General features: G+C 36.4%; 1 protein-coding gene across 1 annotated transcript; it reads right to left on the reverse strand.

Annotated features, from left to right (window-relative positions):
* Positions 1-1,117: 1,117 nt before the first annotated feature.
* Positions 1,118-20,918, reverse strand: ppp4r1l (protein phosphatase 4, regulatory subunit 1-like). The gene is made up of 20 exons (XM_084426197.1): positions 20,674-20,918; positions 19,825-19,869; positions 16,742-16,871; positions 15,905-16,011; positions 15,669-15,811; positions 15,121-15,267; positions 14,758-14,865; positions 12,616-12,681; positions 12,285-12,443; positions 11,891-12,015; positions 10,709-11,157; positions 10,402-10,619; positions 9,472-9,558; positions 9,048-9,233; positions 8,554-8,715; positions 7,531-7,631; positions 7,325-7,445; positions 5,271-5,405; positions 4,724-4,865; positions 1,118-3,697 (listed from the first exon to the last, which is right to left on the reverse strand). Exons 1-20 carry the CDS (start codon positions 20,678-20,680, stop codon positions 3,552-3,554), a joined length of 2,784 nt encoding a protein of 927 aa, XP_084282323.1. The 5' UTR covers positions 20,681-20,918; the 3' UTR covers positions 1,118-3,551.
* Between the last annotated feature and the right edge of the window lie 463 nt (positions 20,919-21,381).

Consider the following 21,381-nt stretch of genomic DNA (forward strand, 5'->3'; position numbering starts at 1 on the left):
AAAAGTCTTCTGAACGAAAATACTGCTTTGATGTGATGCAAGGCTAGAAATATAAACGTTTAATTGAGGCATTCAATTTAAATATATACTTAAAATTCAGTTGCTTAAAAAATAAAATGGCAAGAAATGACATGTATAGGCAAAACCAATCAGATTTGTTTTATTCACCAATCAGTTTTTAAGTTTTAGGATTTTTCAAACCAAACTTTGTGTAATGATGATTCTCTACTATGTTATGAAAGATTTAACAGAATGAATTGATGTACCATTTTACTTGGCCATAAATGCCATTACCATTCAATACAATGTATCTATACACTTTATGTAATTTGCATATTAATGTGTTCTAGGGGAAACATGTAATAAAAAAATTAAAAAAAGAAGTGTAATAATGCAGTAATAAATCATCTAATATTTCATAGGAATATTGATATATAATTTATTTCCCTATTCACTTCTTGTGTCTCCCAAAATGCCTGATAAACATGATTTAAGTACTGGTGTCCACAACAGTGCCCTGTTTTATAACAGAAAGTCATATATTGATTAGTAGGCCTAACCTACTAAATTTGTAAATTTAGTGCTAAATTTGATCTCTAAATTAATGTCAGCCATTTTTAAAGACCAAGTTCTCCTTGCTGTTGTCATGCTGAAACCTTCAGACATCTGGTATCTGAATGTGCACTTTTCAGGACATCCAGACTTAAAACTGAGACATGTATGGAGTCAGAAAAATTGACCAAAATATAATGTACAGTGTAATATAATTCTACAGTGGACAAAAGTCTATTCCTGGGTCCCAGAAGGATAAACGAGACTGACCAATCAGCCTTAATTATGTATACACAATATAAAAATACTATAATTATAATATAATCATACTAATCGGTGTATTACGCAAAAGTCCAGCAGGGGTAGAGTTATGTTATGATTTTTTTTTTGCTCTATTAAATGTGTAAAACAATATTAAACGTAATTTAATTATAAGACTTTTGTAATTGCATTGGAAATATGTTGACTTGTGCACACAGGCTCCTTATTTTGAAAAGTGCTTACGAATCAATCGACTTGGAGAGTTTTAACTGAAACGTCTTCAAAATAAAGGGCACAACTGAGAAACGATTTCAAATTTATATTATTTTAATTAACCAATACTAAAAATAACAATACATAAACTGTTTTTAAAAGAGATGCACAGAAAAATTACAAATGTTGTAACCTGAAAGGTTAGGATATAAAATCTTTGAACATGATACATTGAGAAGTATACAATGGGGGGGGGGAGATCAAATCAAATATTGTATCTTAATATTGTAACAATATGAGAAAACTAGTGGATCAGTACATATGCAGTATGCAGACATATGAAGTGGTTTTGTTGACATATCAGTGATGTCAGTGCCTCAGTAAATCAAACAGGAGAATTTATTGGGGAAAATATAACAATCTAACAAAATAGAAATCTATTAACATGGTGCATATGAAAAAAAGAAACAAACAAACAAAGAGGACACACAGATGCATGCACACAAACACACAAGGGAACACAAGGAAAACAACTTCGCCCATTATACAATTCCAAACCAAGTATCGCCACAAAAAAAAAAAAAGACTGGCCTTGAATCCTGTAGATATCAATCATATCAATTTAATCACAGGCTGTATTTCTGAACTAGACTAAACCTTTTTTTTTTTTTTTTTTTTTACAATTCCATATACACAGTCCATAAACATATTCCATATACACATCTGTGAGAATAAATGCATTGGATCCGAGCACCACTTGTTTGGTCAAGAAAGTTGCCTTATTAAAAAAAAAGTGAACCGCTGATACGTCATGATTCATCCAGTCCAGCAGATTTATTATTATTATTATTATTTATATATTAAAAAAGGGCCTGCAATTTACTTTCCATTGAACCCTTAATGATTAGTAAAGTGCTCTTGGCAAAGTTTGCCCTTACGTGCTGATGTGGGTCCGGTCCCCCAATTTAAATACATAAACCATTAAAACAGGCATAGCGATAACCGATCAGCAGCCAGAAGCAAGTACGCCCATGCCAAGAGCAGCACAACCATGAAACGGATGGTCCGTCATATCAACTTCTAACACGCAAATTTGGGAATTGTCAGAGGAATTGTGGAGTGCTTTGATTAACTCGTGCAAATGCGACTAAACAGTGTGCTGGCTTCATTGTTTTCCACAGACAACCAAGCAGCGCCCTCTGCAGGTCAGCTCATAATTAACCAATACCGATCATTGACGTCTTACTAGAATTCTAAAGACTGGGCATGTCTAACAATTTTGCTTGTACAGTGTCTAAATGTCATCTAGTGGCTGTAAAGGTTGCTTGGAAAGCATTGGTTTACTCCTGACACCCCTCTAAAATACTGGCCCCTTTCATTTATAAAACGGCGAGGTATAAAACCGCTCTTCACCAATCAGGGAAGACAAATAGGTTACATACAACTGGATCTCACTCAAAACACACAGGAAAAACGTGTACATTAAAATATCAGTACTGAAAGACAAAAGCAAATTCTCGTGAGCTACAAAAGGGTTGAGCAAAAAGAGGGAGGTTTTCGTCTCCCGAGCCGCAATAACTCGAGAAGACGCTTGTTTGCTGTTTCTAATCGCTGTTTCCCACAATGATGCAGGTGCATTCTGAGGGTCAGGTAAACAGGTGGTTGGTAAATGCAGCACAATTTCACTTAGCCTCAGCTCGATTACCATTTTGCGGCATTGCAGCTTTAAAAACATCTGAATATCAGGTCTCCCTGAGTTAGTAGCACTTCACTGTCAGTCTGCTTATGTCTTCTTAGTCCTTTTTGTATTAAGAAATCCACAAGAAAAAGGAAATGGAGAAAAAAAAAAGAAGTCTTACAAATGTACAGTTAGCTTTGGAGGGGCAGCTGGTAGCATCTGAACGGTTTTGAGAGGAAACGACACGATCCGCCTTTAAGATGCGTCTTGTGTCTCCAAATACTTTCTGCTGCCACAAAGGTGCAAAAGAAATCTTGCACCATTCAGAGAGGTGAGATGGTTGTTCGGTGTTTGAAGGTGTGTGTGTGTGTGTGTGTGTGGGTGCTGGAGGAAGGGGCTTAAAGTGAAGTTGTGTAAGTGAGAGATTGCGTGGGCCTCGTGTATGAAAAGTTTTGCATTTATTTTTAATTGCTTGTCAAGGCAATCTCCCAATTTAACCATCTAAATGGCAAAAACCACTTTGGAAAATATTTTTTGCACGGCTGTATTAGTTGTGTTACCATAAATATGCATACATTTGCATATTTTAAGTATCCCATTTTAAATTTAGCTACACATAAGTTGATTTCTTTTATGTATAAATGAGGCCCATTTTGTGTATAAATCAGAAAATGTGTAATATATGCATATACTGTCATATGTGGAGCATTTTAGGAGGGGATAAGGATACATTGTGTGTGTGTGAAGGTCTTGGTCAGTAGTTCCTATTTGTAAACACTTGTCTGCAAATCCGTTTAGTGTTGTTCCTGCTGGTGCTTGTTCACATGTGCGGATTGAGCTAAAGGTGCTAAATGAGCGCTGCTGTGTCCATGACGTTCCTGTTGGTATCCAGTGTGGCAAAGAACCGCACGTCCCTGTCCTTGTCCATCCTCAGTTCGGACAGAGCCTCTTCCAGCTCATCCGAATAAGCGCTGCCTGGGTCCTTGAAGTAAGCTGAGATCAGAGCACACACACATAGATGGTGATCAGAACTGATGCCTAAACTGTAGCCGGGTTTCCATTACAGATTTGCGCAATTTTGTGATATTTTCTAAATGTCGATAAAAAACTATTACGAAATGACGGCGTTAACCGATTAACCGATGTTATGTGACTAAAATATCATTTTTTCCTCTCGCGATACGTTATTATAAAAATCATGGCAACGGATGTTGGTAGGTTTACATACATCGCAGCCACCGTAATAGCCATTATTTTTAATCGAAGGAGACGTAGGCATGTTATTCAAGCTTTAATAGCAAGGAAAGCCCCTTATACTTGGGAGCGGTGTTTCTCCCTCATATCTGCTTCGGGGTCATGATAAATTGTGGCATTTCTTTGTGGTTTAGAGCCCAGTATTCCCACAATTCTTTTGTCTTTTATGAGTTTAATAAAGAACTCTGTTTCGTCTTCTGTCCAAACATAGCGCACCATCGAAACTGACGTGTTTCCATTGGCCATATTCTCAATTCTCAATTTGCGCAATTTGATGTGTAATGGAAACGCAGCTTGTGACACTTACACTGAACAGTTACTTAGCAAAATATTTTATCTTTTGTGCTAATAATAGGTCACTTTTATTTAGGTCACAGTTTATTAGTTAAATGGTCACTAGCTTATAAGGTTCAAATAAATATAAAACCCAAACCAAATAAAATACAATAAAAAAAAAAAAAAAAAAAAAAAAACCAAAGTCAGTGGATTTTACATCACTGCCTGGAAAAAGTACACTTGACATCTTGTACTTTGGACATTATAATTCTAGAAAGCATTTCATTGGACAAAAATAAAGTATACACTTCATACAGGATATTACTTGTTAATATTTTTGTTCCATTTTCCAGGCAGACAAAAGAGAGTAAGTTTGAATTTAATTGTAACCCTTGAAGGGCCTAATAAAGGAGACATAAGTCTATGTAAACATCCTGTGATGCAGGCATCTTCTAACTTGTCTGTAAATTGTGTGCGTTTGTGTCTTACGTTTTTCTAACACGCTCTGCCGTAACGCCTTGGCCACCAGCACGCGTACGTTGGGCACAGGATCTGATGAGAGGCTGAGCAGACTGGGAAGAAGGTGCTGTGCAAACTGGTCCATGGGCATACAGTCCTCCTCCACTATTGCCTGAATGGAAACAAAGGAAATGTCTCAATCGGTCTCTCCCACATTGTTAGAGGTTTAGATTTTTCCTGATGCATATTATAAAAAAAAAAAAAAAAAAAAAAAAAGAGAGAGCAGGTTTTATATATATAAAAAAGAAAATCATTAGCTTCATTCTGATTGGTTGACTAACACTTAATTGCACACTAGTCTATTATTGTGGTATCTTGATTTCAAATGTATTCATCCCATAATGTCATGAAACAACTTATTCTATGCAAAATATTTACTGAAATTAACAGCAGCAATAATATGACAATAAAAGAAGTTAATAAATATTGCAGGACCACATGAATTTATATAAAGATGGTGGGACTGTAAATCCTTTGGGTAATACTGCATGAAACTACAATTTGATGTAAAATTTACCTGGCAAATGAATGCAAATGCCTGACGTCCGACCCATTTAGGACAGTGGCAGAATCTCATAATGAGCTCATTAATGTAATTCAGACCCAGGTCATGAGCTTCACAGGAATACAACTTCTGCAGGATCACCACCACCTAAACACATTCACAAGACAAATCTTAAAGAATACTAGAATAGGTTTTCATGCTTGAAATGTAAAACAACAACAAAAAAACATTATTTTTTTTACATATTTGAGATTGTTGCAGCACCTCTCTTCCCAGTCTGTCAGTAATGCTCTCTTTAGTTCCAATTTCTATGAAGCCCCTCCTTCTGAAAAGCGCTGTGCTCTAATTGGTCACTAGACCAGTGGGTTGTGATTGGTCAACCACTTCGCACTTGTTTTGGAAATGTCACTGCCTTTACCATAACAGCAAGTTTATACTACTATCGCAACTCAACCAGGCCTGCGCATGCCTTGGGTGAGAATTATTTAAATTAGGGATATTGTGATGTGTACAATCACAGAAGGAAACTCAAGATTACAATCGAGGCGTTTCAGGGAGTTCAGAAACAGTGATATAGAGAATACTGTAACTTCCTTTGGGGTGACTTTGTGCTTTGTAACTTTGCAGACCTTTTTCATGCTGAAACAGCAACATTACACACTAAAGAAAGTTGAAAATGAAAAAAAAAAGCATAATAGGTCCTCTTTAAAACATTTTAAGCACTAAATACATGTGCAGATCACCTGAGACTAGGGGTGTAACGATACACAAAACTGACGGTTCGGTACGTCCCACGGTTTTGACGTCTCGGTTCGGTTCGGTTCGGTTCGGTTCATTTAGGTGGAGTGGGGGGTTTAGAAAGCTAAAATTGCTTCTTTTTTTTAAACTGTGCTTTAATTAACAAATTGTGTCCTTGTCTTTAAATTAATTCAATTACAAGTAAACGTTTCACAAGGATAAAAAAAAATTATCTGCTAATGCTGTAAACTATATAGGAGCCCTTACTTGCACATTACTATAACATTAAAGCTTAACAACAGAGCCTTGACTTTTAGCCTAAATTCAGTTGCTATTTATTTTTAGATATAATAATAATCAACACTCAAGTAACAAATTGTATGAAAACATGTAAACCGCACATAAGGCAGTTTTTACATTAACATTTTTACTCTAATTTATTATTGAAATATAATAATTTACACAGTTGCTGTCATTTTCATGACAGATATTTTAAACATACATTAAATAATCAAGATGTCATTAACAGGTTAAGTAAAATATAATATATAGGCTAATACAGTGCATTTATTTAGTGAAAGAGTTCATTTCCTTAGCAAACCAACAAGCTGTGGACACTGAATGACTTGCCTGAGGTAAATAAAGCTATGTGAAAAACTAAGCGTTTTATTGACGTATTTCCGCTGTTGAAACACTGACTGAGCGATTACACGAGTTATGATGTCTTTCAGTAAGTATACTGTATCTTTCAACATACCTTCAGGTGTCCATTCATGTTTATTCTGTAACTGAGGAAGAGAATCGCGTTTACTCGCGCTCCCGCTTGAAATGAGGAGCCTAGTACGGTGATCTGTCACGCCACATCAAAGAGCGCCAAAACGACATTTAATGTTTGAATTTCGTGATCAAATAGACAGAATTTGAAAGATTACACCTTGCTTATTATCGAAAGTAACAAAACACTGAGCTTATTGCGATTAAATGTGGTTAATGGTGGTTAGGAAACGCTGTATTCGTTGTGTACACATAAGACATGAGGTCCAATGAGCCGGGACAGCAGGGGGCGGGGCGGACGTGTTCGGTACGCCATGAGAGTATCGCGATTCGTATCGTGGGTGGTGTATCGCGGTTTTTCGGTTCGGTTCGAATATCGTCACACCCCTACCTGAGACAGTTGTTAATACAGGTCTAAAAAGCCTATAAGCTGAGGTTTAAAACAGTCCAGTGGAGTTGCTAAAAGCAGAACACAAATTCAAACAATACAGCTAGTGTAAGGCATTGCAATGTTGCACTATTTTTGGAAACAAGCTGAAGGAAACTTGACTCACCAGTTTATAGGAGATCCACCGCACTTCAGACACTTTGTCAGAGCAAAGATTAAGTGCAATTTGTCTGAGGTAGTCATAGATGTCGTTGTGACTGTACAACTCAATGATCAGGATAAGCTGCCTAAATACAGACAGACAAATGCCACAAGAGTGAGATCACAATTGAGAGCTTCAAAAAAGCCTTTGTGTAACAAAGTAGCACGCACTCAGCTAGCTCGTAGCGGAATCTCCAATTTCGGCTGTTGTCCGTCACCATGAACTCCTGCAGCTGATACAGATACTCCCGACGCTTCTCGGCATGAAGAAGCTACAAAAGAGAAAACAGAACGATCTGCTGATGCCAGTGTTGTTAGGGGCATTGACTAAAACAAAAAGTATTGAATGTTGCTGAAATATAAAGCTGAAATAAAATGAAATATAAATATTGGATGACAAAATGTAAACATAAAGTAAATAAAATAAAAGTAAAAGTAAATAAAAATAAATTAAATCCATATAGAAATAGAAATAAATAAAAGCCAATTGAAAATATTAATAAAAACTAACTAAACAATACTAAAATAACAATGGTTGGGACAGCCATGACATGCTTGCAAAATTTGTACGAACTTTTTGAAATGCATTTAACAAATCAGCAAACTCTAACAAAACTTATAACTTGAAAACAAATAGAGCTAAAACAAGTAATAAAAACTCAGTGAGTGTTTTAGCGCAATTTTCTCACGTCATGGGATCACAACACTCAAAATTAAATTTTTGAAGCATAAAGGAAAGATTTTTGATCAAATCTTTTTTTCTAATATTATTGTAAATTTTAGAAGCCATCGATTGCAATTTGTTTCAACTCGATAGCTATTATGGTTGCCGAGAAATTTGCAAAAAACAGATTTTTTTCAGGAATTTCCAGGAAATCCAAAATCTTTTCCTGGATTTTTTTTGTGCGTTCCCGAGATTAGACCTTCCTTAACATAATGCCGAAAACCCGAAGTCTCTAGGTGGTCTGGTTGAGGAGTAGATAGAAGTGCAAGATTGGTGCACACAGACAGAACAGAAATCATGAGTTAACAATCGCAATTTTGTCCGGTGGAAAATTGCGCTAAAAATGGGGAAGGAAATGCACAAATTCTCTCATTTTATAATTCTCAAACAAGCATTTTTTTCAGTATGGACAATTCAAAGCTCTTTGCATGAACCACATTTTCTCAGTTAATGAAATTTCATATCCTCACCTTCAAGAAATCATACAGGTGTTTGAGGACTCCTATCCGCACCTCATCAAGATCTTTGAGGAAGCCATTAAATATGGGCACCAGGTCAGCCGCGGTCAGCTGATCCCCCAGAATCACTGCCAACTCGTGGATAGAGAACGCAAGTGTCCGTCGCACCTTCCACTGTAACACATACACAGTTAATTCATTTGACGAATGCAAAACCGAAGCTACTACGTATATACCTCATACATTTCATATTTACAAAACAAAGACAATTATAATCCATCAGAATATGGTACAGTGAAAATATTGTTTAATTAATAATAAGTAAATATATAGTATATAATATAACATATATATTATTATTATTTTTAAATATATAAGGTAAGGTAATATAAGGTAAATATATAAGGTTAAGCAACAGTACTGTACTAGCATTTTGACAGTTTTGTTAAACATTGATTTTCCAACAAAACCCATGACGAGTAATGCATATAAAGAGGAAGTTTTACCTGTACGTCTGTAGCGAGGGTCTCGTACGTGTCTTTGAGGCAGTGCCAGTTCTGTCTGCCCAGCGTTAGGGCGACACCTGGCAAGCTGAACGCACAGTGTTTGGCGATCTCAGTGTCTACGGTCTGAGCTCGAGCGGGGTCTGTCATGGACAGATACTGATCCAGCAACTGCTGTGGAATTACATTCTGTGACGACAGAAACAATGCGTGTTAGGTCAGTCAGATCTGTATTGTTTATTTACAACAATTTGTACATTTGATGTGCTTTTCATCAATGATTGCAATTTGTACAACTAGTTGAAAATTAAGGCCAATGTAAAGCCATGAGATTTGTATATGGTAAAAACATGCAAGTGTTTCCATCAGAGTATGGTACAGTGAAAATATTGTTGAATTAATAATAAGTAAATATATAGTGCATTACCTGGACTTTAGACTTCTCCTCTTCGCATGTTTTAACTTGTGAGTTGGTGTCTTTCTCTTCCTCCACATTTTCTATTAGGTCTGATTCCTGTATGCAAGCACATACACAAATGCATGTATAATGAACTCTCTACTGTAGTTACTGTGCCATCACTTCCTTCTAATGACATTTGCATAAATAGATTTACATAAAACTGCAGAAGGGGATTAGCATCAAAATCATTTAAAACAACATTATTATTCTTTGATAATTGTTATGACCTCATATTAATTGATAGATTACATGGAATATTGGTATTTTCCTGCCAAAATGTAGATTCTTCATTTGAAGGCTTTACCCAGGAAATATTTATATAAAATTAATTGAATTAAAATGCATCTATGGACAGTTCTAACAATATTAATAATAATAATAATAATAATTGTTATTCTTATTATTATAAACTAAAAATCATAACTGTAACATTTAAAAAAAATCCATTACATTTTTAAAGTATGTAATAATAATAACTGTCTGAAGATGAAATATTTAGTAACTTTATTTTAAAGTGTCCTTGTTAAATGTTACATGTAGTTACTATAGTAATAACTATAAATGATGCATAATTACATGCAACTAACTCTAAACAAAACCCTAATCCTAGCCCTAAAGTACATGTAGTTAATTAATATTAAGTATAATTTCACTGAAACAAGAACACCTTACAATAAAGTGTAACATGAATAAAGAAATTACAATAACAAATATTATTATTATTATTACAAAATATATCATTTAAAAAAATGTAAAGTATTATAACATTGATTAAATGTAATACCACTTTAAATGTAAAAATGTAATAGATCACTTTTTAAAATGTTATAATTGTTAAATGGCTAAAATGTATTTTCTTTTCTTTGACATTTATGAACTATGAAGGTGTCCTCTCACCTCACTGCTGTGTTCAGAGTCATCTACCAGCACAGGTGAAGTGGAGGGAGAGTCTGAGATCTGCGTGTCTGTCAGTGAGAGTTCACTCATGGCACTGAGCTCATCAGACGTCGGGGAGCCTGTGGAACCATTGCTCTCTGACACAGACTCATCAGCGTCTTCTGTTTGACTCTCTAATTGAGCAGCTTTCAGCGCAGCGGACAACACCTTCACTTGAGCTGCGAGTGGAAAGCAAACGGGGGAATGAATAACTACAATTCCCTACTCGGGAAAAGAGCAAAAGAACATGAGCTCTTTTCACAATCACCTTGAACATCAGGATCATCTATGTGGGGCTGAAGACAGTCCAGCACTTTCTGGATCTGGGAGCTGGTGGATGGGCCTTGTGCATCTAAACTTGGCAAGTTTTCTTTCCCCCCTCTCATGGTCTCTTCTTTTTCTTTCAGCACATCTCTTTTCTCTCCTTGTAGTAGCCGCAGGTCTTGGGTAATGTCAGGTAGTGGGGGTCTCCAGAAGTTGAATGAGTTGAACATTGTGCAGTCGTCCATCTTCTGGTGGGACGAAGGGGTTGAGCATTCAGGCTGGTTCTGGCTGGTGCTATAAGAGTGGCCTTCTGGAGGACGTGCTGGTGGAACCGCTGTGTCTGAGGTGGATTGTAGCTGCTCTGAACGGGGCTGAATGAGAGTGTCTGAACAACCATCAATGGAGGCATTGCGGATGTTACTCGAATTGCTGGTGGTCACTTCCTGTCTGTGGCTGCAAAGACAAGAGGGGTTCATTTAGAATTGATTCAGTCATTTTGTTTTGTAAACACATTTCAATATAAAAAAAGTGACTAAGATCTCTACACTACTGTTCAAAAGTTTGGGGTCGGTAAGATGCTTTTTAAAAATAAATGTGTCTTATGCTCATCTAAGGCTGCATTTATACGATGAAAAATACAGTAAAAACTGTACTATTGTGAAATATTATTACAATTTGAAATACCTTTTCTATTTGAATATATTTTAAAATGTAATTTATTCCTGTGATGCAAAGCTGAATTTGTCATATGATCCTTCAGAAATTATTCTAATATGCTGATTTGCTGCTCAAGAAACATTTCTGATTTGTACCAATATTTAAATTGCCGTGCTGCTTAGTATTTTTGTGGAAACCATGATTGATGATTGGATTTTTTATTTTGTTTGTAACAATGTAAATCTTTACTGTCACTTTTGATTCATTTAATGCAACCTTGCTAAATAAAAGTTAAAAAATGTCTTGGAAAAATAAAAATCACACTGACCTTTACCTTTTGAACATTATGTAACTATTTAAAGTAACTAGGAAACAGTCAAATAGGGGTCAGGTGAACCAAAAACAAGCCTAATTATACAGACCTTCCAGCAAAGTGGATTGATAATCAACTACAACAACTAGTTAATAACAAACCTATGTAGTTTTTCCTACAAAACACAACCATAGTGAAGAAACCATGTGCGCTTACCTCTCTGAGGAGATCTTCGGTATCTCGCAGAGGGTGCCATCCTCACAGAAGTGCAATCCTGTGATAGAAGGGTTGGCAAACGTGGAGATGAAACGACCTAGAGACTGGAACGCAGCCTGGCGTACCTAAAAAGGAAAAAAAGGGTTCCCTTCCCTTTAAAAAACAGATCCATCCATTCTCCATACCTCTTTGTCCAGACCTCATTTCTAAAATGTATTAAAGATTGTCTAACATAAGTGGAAAACAGAAAGTCAGAAATCTCACAGGTCCAAAGTCCTACTCCGCATAGCTGCATAGTACTAAACATCAAATAACCATGTTGACTTTCAGAGAGGACAGAAATCACAGCATGTTAGAACACAGTGTTAGTGTGTGTGTATATCTTTACTCTTACCCAGCGTGACTGATCACTAATGAGGTTGATGAACAAGGGGGACAATTTAGTACGTCGCACTTCTGGAGAGGTGCAATTTGAAACAACCATGAAGCACTCGGCACAGGCTTTCCGAATACCCCACAGACTGTCCGAGCACAGGTCGAAAAACTTCGGCATCTGAAGTCAGAACAAAGAGATAGTGCTGGTTAACACATCTGTCGTGTTAGGCTTTATAAGATTAAGGATATTTTTGGGGTCTAGCACTCAGATATAAATAACATTGTGACTTAATTAACCCACTGTGACTGTCATAAATAGAAGCACAAAAGGAAAGCTGCAGAGGTCTCACCAGTAGTTTCTCTGTGGCTTCCTGGCCAACAATAGAACAGAACTCGCCGAAGTTTGCTGCACAGACCTGATGGTGAGAAAGAAATAGAGGGTTTAGACATTTGCAATGAGGTCAAATTCAGTCTTCTGTTATGTTGTAAGCAGAAGCATGCTGCAACTCAAGCGGCATTGCTTTCTGCCAACCCAGCACGAGTTTCAAAAGTAGATTAACATTTTTCACAACCTTTTCTACACAACATAGGCCTAAGTTTCATAACTGCAGTTATTCGAAAGACAGAAGTCACAAACACATTCAACATTAAGCAGCATTGTTTTAATCAGCTTGTTTTGTCCAGAGTACAACTTTATTGTGTCAAGGCTCTTTGTTCATAGAAGCCATTTCTATCCATCGTGTTCTCAGGATTGTTACTTATTTGTCTCATGATACTGATATAATCATGCATGGACTTGGAATTTCCACAATTTTGTAAAAGAGAAATATACTGAAATACACTACCGTTCAAAAGATTGGGTCAGTAAGACTTCTCTTTTTTTAAAAGAAATTAATACTTTCGTTCAGCAATGATGCATTAAATTGATAATAAAAAGTAGTCAAAGAATCCTCAAAGAAAAATGTATCATGGTTTCCACAAAAATATTAAGCAGCACAACTGATTTTAACACTGATAATAATAATAAATGTTTCTTGAGCACCAAATCAGCATATTAGAATGATTTCTGAAGGATCATGTGACTGAAGACTGGAGTAATGATGCTGAAAATTCAGCTTTGCATCAAAATTGTATTTTAAAATATATTAAAATAGAATTTTTTTATTGTACTTTAGATCAAATATATGCAGCCTCAGCGAGCATTAGAGACTTCTTTCAAAAAAATAATTTTTAAAAACCTTACTGACCACAAACTTTTCAATGATAGTGCATTTTAGGAACAAATTATAAAAAAGTGGCATCTCCAAACAAATGCTGCAAAAAATGTTTAGCTACATTTTTGCATTTACTTTTGATCCCAAGGTGATTATTCATATGTGTTAGTGCTGCACGATTAATCGTATCGCAATCGCGATGTCAAGCCTACGCGATTATATGACGCAAAATGCTGCGATTTTATATTAAATAAACAAATTAGTGCTGTTAACGCAATTAACGCAGCATCTGTTAATTTTTGGCATCCTTTGGCTAGTGTTACATGATCCCGCTCTTATTCATGCAAATGCTTTTAAACCATTCATGCGCGATAAGACAAAAAAGAACGCGCTGTCAGTGAATGTCCTCCTGACACACACACAAACACACGACCCACAGATAGACGCGCGCCAGTATCGTACAGACAGCGCGCCAGTATCAAGTTCTCTTTCGCGGTAGAACGAACAACACACATGTACGTTATGCCAAATTGAACGCGCTGCCTGTGAATGTCCTGACTGTGACACACAGAAAGACTCGCGCCAATATCGTGCGTGCGCACAAAACAGCATGCCAGAATACAGTTCTCTTTCGAGCTTGAACGAACAATAACACACACAATTATGCCAAAATGTCTTTTTGTCGAGTATCTTCATAACATAAGAGTAGTCTTATGATGAACGTGAAGAGTTGTAACTCGTGAGAGAATAAGGCGCGTGTGAGATCCGCGTCTCTGACAGCAGCGGCTGGTCTTAAAGGGACAGTACACAGTAGCCACTAATTATATCTGTCGCTAAAGTTAATCAAAGAACAAAGGGAACAGAGAAAAACACTCACTGCTCTTGACTAAAGAACTTTTTTCTTTAGGCAGATTATCACTAATCTGTGTGTGCATTTATTTTCCTTGAGAACCAAGCAAGTTGACTCATGAAACCATTTGTTTATTATATCGCATATCGCAATATTGACCTCTATTATCGCAATATGACATTTTCCCCAAATCGTGCAGCCCTAATATGTGTGACATAAGAAGTTCACAGACACACACCAACTATAAACCTGTTCCACTAACATTTAACAAATCACAGAATGACAAATACTTATAAGACTTCATTATGAACTGCAAAACTATCGTTTATATTTCATTCTTTTTAATTTAACTAAGTTATTGCAAAGACAGCTCATAAAACAGTTCTTCAAAGAATTTAACATGGAATGGAGAATTTTGAGAATATTACCTTGCGGACTTGAAATAGTCTGACGTCACAGCAGAGTTCACAAAAGCGCAGCAATAAAAGGTGTTCCACCGTGTCTTTAGTCAACATGGTCACCAACTTGCACATTATCTGCAACAAAACATTATCCACCATTAAGATCAAAACATGAAAGTTCATCCCAACCCCATAAAACAATTAGCAAGCACAGTAACAGCATCATAAAGACAGTACACAGATAAGCATTCCATCACAGATGGAATGAAGTTTCGACAGGAAATAGAATCTCTTCAGTCCTGTGAAAGCTCATGGTTTACATATTTTTATGATGAGTATTATCCGCTGCCAGTAATCAGTGTTGCATTCTCTTTAACACAAAGGACTCACCGCTACAGCCTCGATCTTATAATCGTCGTCACTACTGGGTTCAGTGAGCTCGAGAAGCACAGGGCAGACTTTTCCCTCCATATCTGCCTTACTCATCAGACCCTGTTCAAGTAGCACCAGCAAAGCGGCCTGGCTCGTCTTTCGCACCTAAGGGAAAAGCACAGACAAAACCGACTCAATGGGTTGTCTGAATGACTAATTGATTAGTGAATGTTAAGGAAACCCTGAATAATAAGGCTTTAGGCTTTTTTCCAATACTAATCAGATGCATTCCTTAAGGATATATAGACGCCAAACACCACCCTTTAATATGAAAATAACAAATATTTAACAAATAAATACTGCACACAATTATCAAAGTCTTCATTAAAAAAACGGAACCCTACAAATTGAGCATAATAATGGGAACATTGCTTACAAGTAGCAGTTGTTGTCAGACTAGTCGACCACCTTGACCCACTCCTACTCAAAAGCCATGATGTTCGTCAACCTTACTTCTATTCAGAAGAACAACTCAAAGAACAGCCAGTTTTTCGAGTGGAACTTACCTGGTTATTAGGGTCTGTGAGATACCGGACCACAATGGGAACAAGGTACCGTGAGAAGGCTTCTGGGAAATTGGGCCGATTTTCATGGAGGAACATGGCAATGTTTGGTACCTGCTCCATCAATTCTGCTCGCACTGTCGGTTCTGTAACATCACAATATATTTATGATATTACGTACACATTACGTACCAATTACCACACTAGACAAGTCAAATACAGGTAAAAGCCATACAAACCTCCATCCTCAGACATCCTGGCAACCGTTTCCATGACGCTGATGAAGTCATTTTCATTATCACTGAACTCCCGGAGCACATCCAGCAATCCACGAGCCACAATTTGCCTGAAAATAAACATCATGCTATCAAGTACACCATAATAGGCCACATGACATGAGCCTTCACAATTTATGAGCACAAAACTATTTGGAAAAAAATGACAGCTCAATTTTTAATCCTAGAATAATATTTATAGCATTTCCAAGTCCAAGCCAAGTTCTTTTACAATGACTTGCCTGGCTCCTTACAAGTATTTCGGGACCAACGTCAATGTCAGGTTCGCTTTAAGCACTTAAAGGGATAGTTAACCCAAAGAATTTAATTCTGTCATTAATTTTTTTTGGGGTTATTTTCAATTCAATTCAATTCACATTTATTTGTATAGCGATTTTCACAATACTTATTTTTTCAAAGCAGCTTTACAGAAAATGCATGTCTACGTTGTTATCAGAGGTGACTGTGTCAAAGTAATGCCTTTCAGAAATGTACATTTACAAATCACAGTTAGCTAATAATGTATTAATTTAAGGCAGAAACATTGAGCTCATTAAAGTAATGAATACATGTTTGTTAACAAATGATTAGGATATATAGAAAATCTTTATTGTGTATTGAAAATGTTATTTTCCACCATTGTACCATAAAAAGATGTATTTTTGGTATCAAATCTCACTTAAATTCAAGTGATAGGTACAAGAGGGACATTTTATACTACTCCTAAATAAACATTTAATATGGCATGACAAAAAAGAAATCCATCTCACATAACATGCCTCATAGTTGAAGACATCTCACCTGTTGAAGACGTTTTCACTGAAAGCATATTTCTCCAGCCGTCCCAGAGGGGTGAGATTATCCTGGCCTGAATCCAGGAATGCTGTTATCCGAATCCCATCACACTCTGAACCATAGTCATCGAATCCAACTGCAAGACAAGATTCATACAGACAGTTAATGACCAAGTATAATTTAATGTCCAGTTTGTTGGTACAGCCTCATGGTGGCATCAAATGTGAGATATTTTACATTCAAATCAGGAATCCCTTTAAAATACAGAGAAAAATTCAGAGTGACAGCAGATCTAATTAATAAGGGGAATTTGTTTAATGAGAAATTATTTATTTTACAGCAATAACAGTTAAAGGGATTTCATTACATGCAGTCTGTTTCTGCCAGCAAAGATCACACAGACTACACTTCAACTATATAGTGTACAATAACCGGGAAAGATCTCAAAAGCATGACCGGGTCAATTAAAAATTTTACATAGAAAATGTATATTTGGTTAATTAAGATTTTTGTTGTTGATTTTTGTTTTGCTGTTGATATTTTCATGACAATTAAGCTAATTTATTATTAAAATATGAAGGTTTTATTTGTTTAATTCCTATTACTTTTAATCGCAATTCTATTACTGTGCACAAATTTTTATATTCAAATCAGAATTAAGAAAGTACATACATTTTATATATTTCAGTGCTGTCAAATCGATTAATTGCAATTAATCCCATCTAATGTAAAAGTTTGTTTATATATATATATATATATATGTGTGTGTGTGTGTGTGTGTGTGTGTTTACATTATACATACACACACATATATATATATGTATGTATAATGTAAACACACACACTATATATATTATACGCACAGACATGCACACACACATATAATATATAAATTATATATGTATAAGTCCTCATATTATAATACACATATATAAGCAAACTTTTGTTAGATGCAATTAATTAATATATATGCCATTATAATAAGATTTTAAGGGGGAAATGTGCTTAATTTTAATTGAAAATAACATCATTATTGCAAAATTGTAATGATTCTAAAATGGACTTGATTAAGGGGGAAAAAACTCTTATTTTGGTTGTGGGGTGACACATGACCCAGACATGTTCTTGAGAGGTTTTCCAAGATTCACCCAGCCACATTGATAGAGATGTTGATCTGTAAACAGTAGCAGTTTTAACATTAAGTGACATGGCATCTGACGCACAGAAGCCAATGGCACATGTCACTATGGGTATTGGCACATCCGGTGGCACATCCGGTCTTCATTGGCATGTGCCAGTGGATAGTGGCATGTGCCAGTGGTGGATAGTGGCATGTGTCAGTGGTATCGCGACACACTGACACTGACATGACACCATGTCACTGTGTTCCGACACCTCCAGTAGTGACTGACAGATTAATCGAACACCTATAGCCTACTGACGTAATTGTGGCACAAAATCCTAAATAAATAGCCTAATTTTGTGATATTTAAAATATCAATTAAACGAATTAAAGTGCATTAATATTTTTTCAAACGTGTTATTTGTGTCACGTCTGTATTTGATTGGTATGTGCCACTGAATGTTGTGTAATACCAGTGCTACTTTATGTTGTTTATCTCGCAAAGTCACAAACTGCCCATTCTAGGAAAGACACGAAACAAATCTATCATGGGTCATACGAATAACGTATTAACAGTTGCGTCCGTTACTGTAAACCTTTATTTTTGCGTGATGCTGCTCAGACGCACGCCAGTAGGTGTCAGTATAAGTGAGTGTAACACTGGCCAGCGCAAGATTCTCATCTCATTTGTTTGTTAGGCTCTGTATCTGAAAAGGAGTATACCGAGCTACTAGCAATATTCTTTATTTATACAAGTGCAAAAAAGTGCTCAGTACATTTTAAAAATTCAACAAACGTTCGGTCGCACAGGACCTTCCTCAGCACCTTTAATATTTCAAAAATAATTTTATGGAATTATTCAATAAATAAAATTATTTTTTGTTGTACAAATTAACTATGTGCATATGTTACATAATCTACATTATACTCCGGCAGACAGCTGCAGGTGTCACTATTGGAGGTGTCACTACTGGAGGTGCCACAACATAAAGAGACATGTCAGTTTTAGTGACACAGGCCAACTGGCATGTGCCAGTGGATAGTTAGTGGCATGTGTCACTAAAACGTGAGATGTGCCAATGGATTGCGTCATATGCCACTTGCATAACAATTTGCTTTATGCTGTCAAAAAATATGATTTATAACATCGCTAAGTTAATGTGTAGCCTACAACATGCATAAATCGATACAATTATTTTTGAAATATTAAAGCCACAGATGAGAATCTTGCGCTGGCCAGTGTTACACTCACTTATACTGACACCTACTGGCGTGCGTCTGTGCAGCATCACGCAAAAATCAAGGTTTACAGTAACGGACGCGACTGTTACACGTTATTCGTAGTGACCCATGACAGATTTATTTTGTGTCTTTTCTAGAATGGGCAGTTTGTGACTTTGCGAGATAAACAACATAAAGTAGCACTGGTATTACACAACATTCAATGGCACATACGAATCAAATACAGACGTGACAAATAACACGTTTGAAAAAATATTAATGCACTTTAATTCGTTTAATTGATATTTTAAATATCACAAAATTAGGCTATTTATTTAGGATTTTGTGCCACAATTACGTCAATAGGCTATAGGTGTTCGATTAATCTGTCAGTCACTACTAGAGGTGTCGGAACACGGTGTCATGTCAGTGTCAGTGTGTCGCGATGTCACTGACACATGCCACTATCCACCACTGGCACATGCCAATAATGTCAGTGACACATGCCACTATCCACTGGCACATGCCAATGAAGACCGGATGTGCCACCGGATGTGCCAATACGTATAGTGACATGTGCCATTGGCTTCTGTGCTTCAGATGCCATGTCACTTAATGTTAATACCGCCTCTCTCTGTAAAGTTGCGGACGAGTTCTCATGTGTCTTCTTCACTATATGTGTTCTTCACTATGTGTGTTCTGAGTTCTTCACTATATGTGTTCTTCACCATATGTATATACTCACAGTCATCCAAATCATCATGACCGTCTTCAAAATATAAAGACAGACCTGTGGAAACACAAACAACAATATGTTTAAAGACTGGCAAGTGTACAGTAGATAAACTGACAGTTTCTAGCCATGCTACTGTTACACATGAAGTCGGGCTGTGCTTCACAACCTAGTCAGCTATCTAACTAGACTCGCATTTTGGGGATTTTCAGTCCAGAAACGCACCCATAATACCCCCAAAAAGCTGTTTAGGTAGACAGCTCACTAGGTCTTGACACACAGCCTAGGCATTTATCGTAGTGTTAGCTTATCTCACTAAAATATCAACTCAGGTGACTACAACAAATGACCCGTTTACCAGGAGACTATGTCTGTCAAACACTTTTTATACTGTAGTCTGCAATAAAATACAAACATGTCTTATGTTATGACACATTATTAATGCATTTCAAAAGGTGACCAGCTAACAAAACGTGTTATCCGGGAAACGACCCCGGTCAGGTTGGCTAACAAACTGACAGTCAAGCTCCTGTCAACTCAGCTATGTTATCTTCACACTTATTTACTTAAAAGTACAGTATATTTCCCATCATCATGTATTTAATACAACATATATTGTCTTGTTGGCCAAAAGTTCTTAATCACAGTACTTTTATAATATCCCAGTATGTCCTGCTAGCTCCACAACTCGCAACTAGTGTTAATCCACTTAAAATTTCACCAGGCTCATGGCCTTTGTAGTGAAATTCACCAGAAATGTTCAAAAGGCATTACAAGGCATTACAGTCAACAGCGATAACAGGGCCGATTCTCTTTAAACCGCCCCATAAAGCTTTAAATAAATGTACTAAAGCACGTTACCTGCCATCTTGATTTACAGCGGGGCTGTCACTCCACTTCCTCAAAAGATTTCCTGCTCTTATTTCAATCCCGGCATTTATATGAAGATCAAATACTTAAAAAACAGGGATAAACTCATCGAAACAAAACTCTTTTACGCGCGTAAATATCGTAAATATTTGTATCGCTCAACCGAACGCTCGATGAGAAAAAAAATAAGACAATGTCGATCACGTGACTAGTCTAGCGACGTCCGATTCGTCAATGAACTGTTCAGATGAGTCGGATCTTTTGATTGAATCCGTTGTACCGGTTCACAAAACTGGACTGTTTCGTTTATAAAACGTTGAATCAGGATTACAACATAATTTTCAGCAAAATTATTCTCAATGGCAATTCTCGTTTGGCACTCAGTTTTTTATTCAAATGATCATGAAAGCAGTACAAGTATTACTATGACGTATATAATTAATTTAAATGTATATTTACATTTTATTTAATATTAAATATGTTATTAAGATTCACCCAGCCACATTGATGGAGGTATTAATCTGTAAATTTGCTGAAGTGTAAACGCACAGTCATCCAAATAATCATGAACTTGGGTAGCCTACATAAAATAACGATAAATTAAAACTGATATTAAAACACAATAGAACATGTAAAATCAGCCATATATATACCTTTATATGGCCAATGGTGCTTTATTTAAGCGTTTTATATTATTAT

The sequence above is a fragment of the Rutilus rutilus genome (genome assembly GCF_951802725.1).
Source record: "Rutilus rutilus genome assembly, chromosome: 12".
Taxonomy (NCBI): domain Eukaryota; kingdom Metazoa; phylum Chordata; class Actinopteri; order Cypriniformes; family Leuciscidae; genus Rutilus; species Rutilus rutilus.

Excerpts from the sequence above, each read along its gene's own strand:
- ppp4r1l (XM_084426197.1), bottom strand. Across the intron at positions 12,444-12,615 it reads AAGCCACAGAGAAACTACTG|ATGCCGAAGTTTTTCGACCT; the intron begins GTGAGACCTCTG and ends TTCTGACTTCAG. Across the intron at positions 8,716-9,047 it reads CCCTCGCTACAGACGTACAG|TGGAAGGTGCGACGGACACT; the intron begins GTAAAACTTCCT and ends TATGTGTTACAG.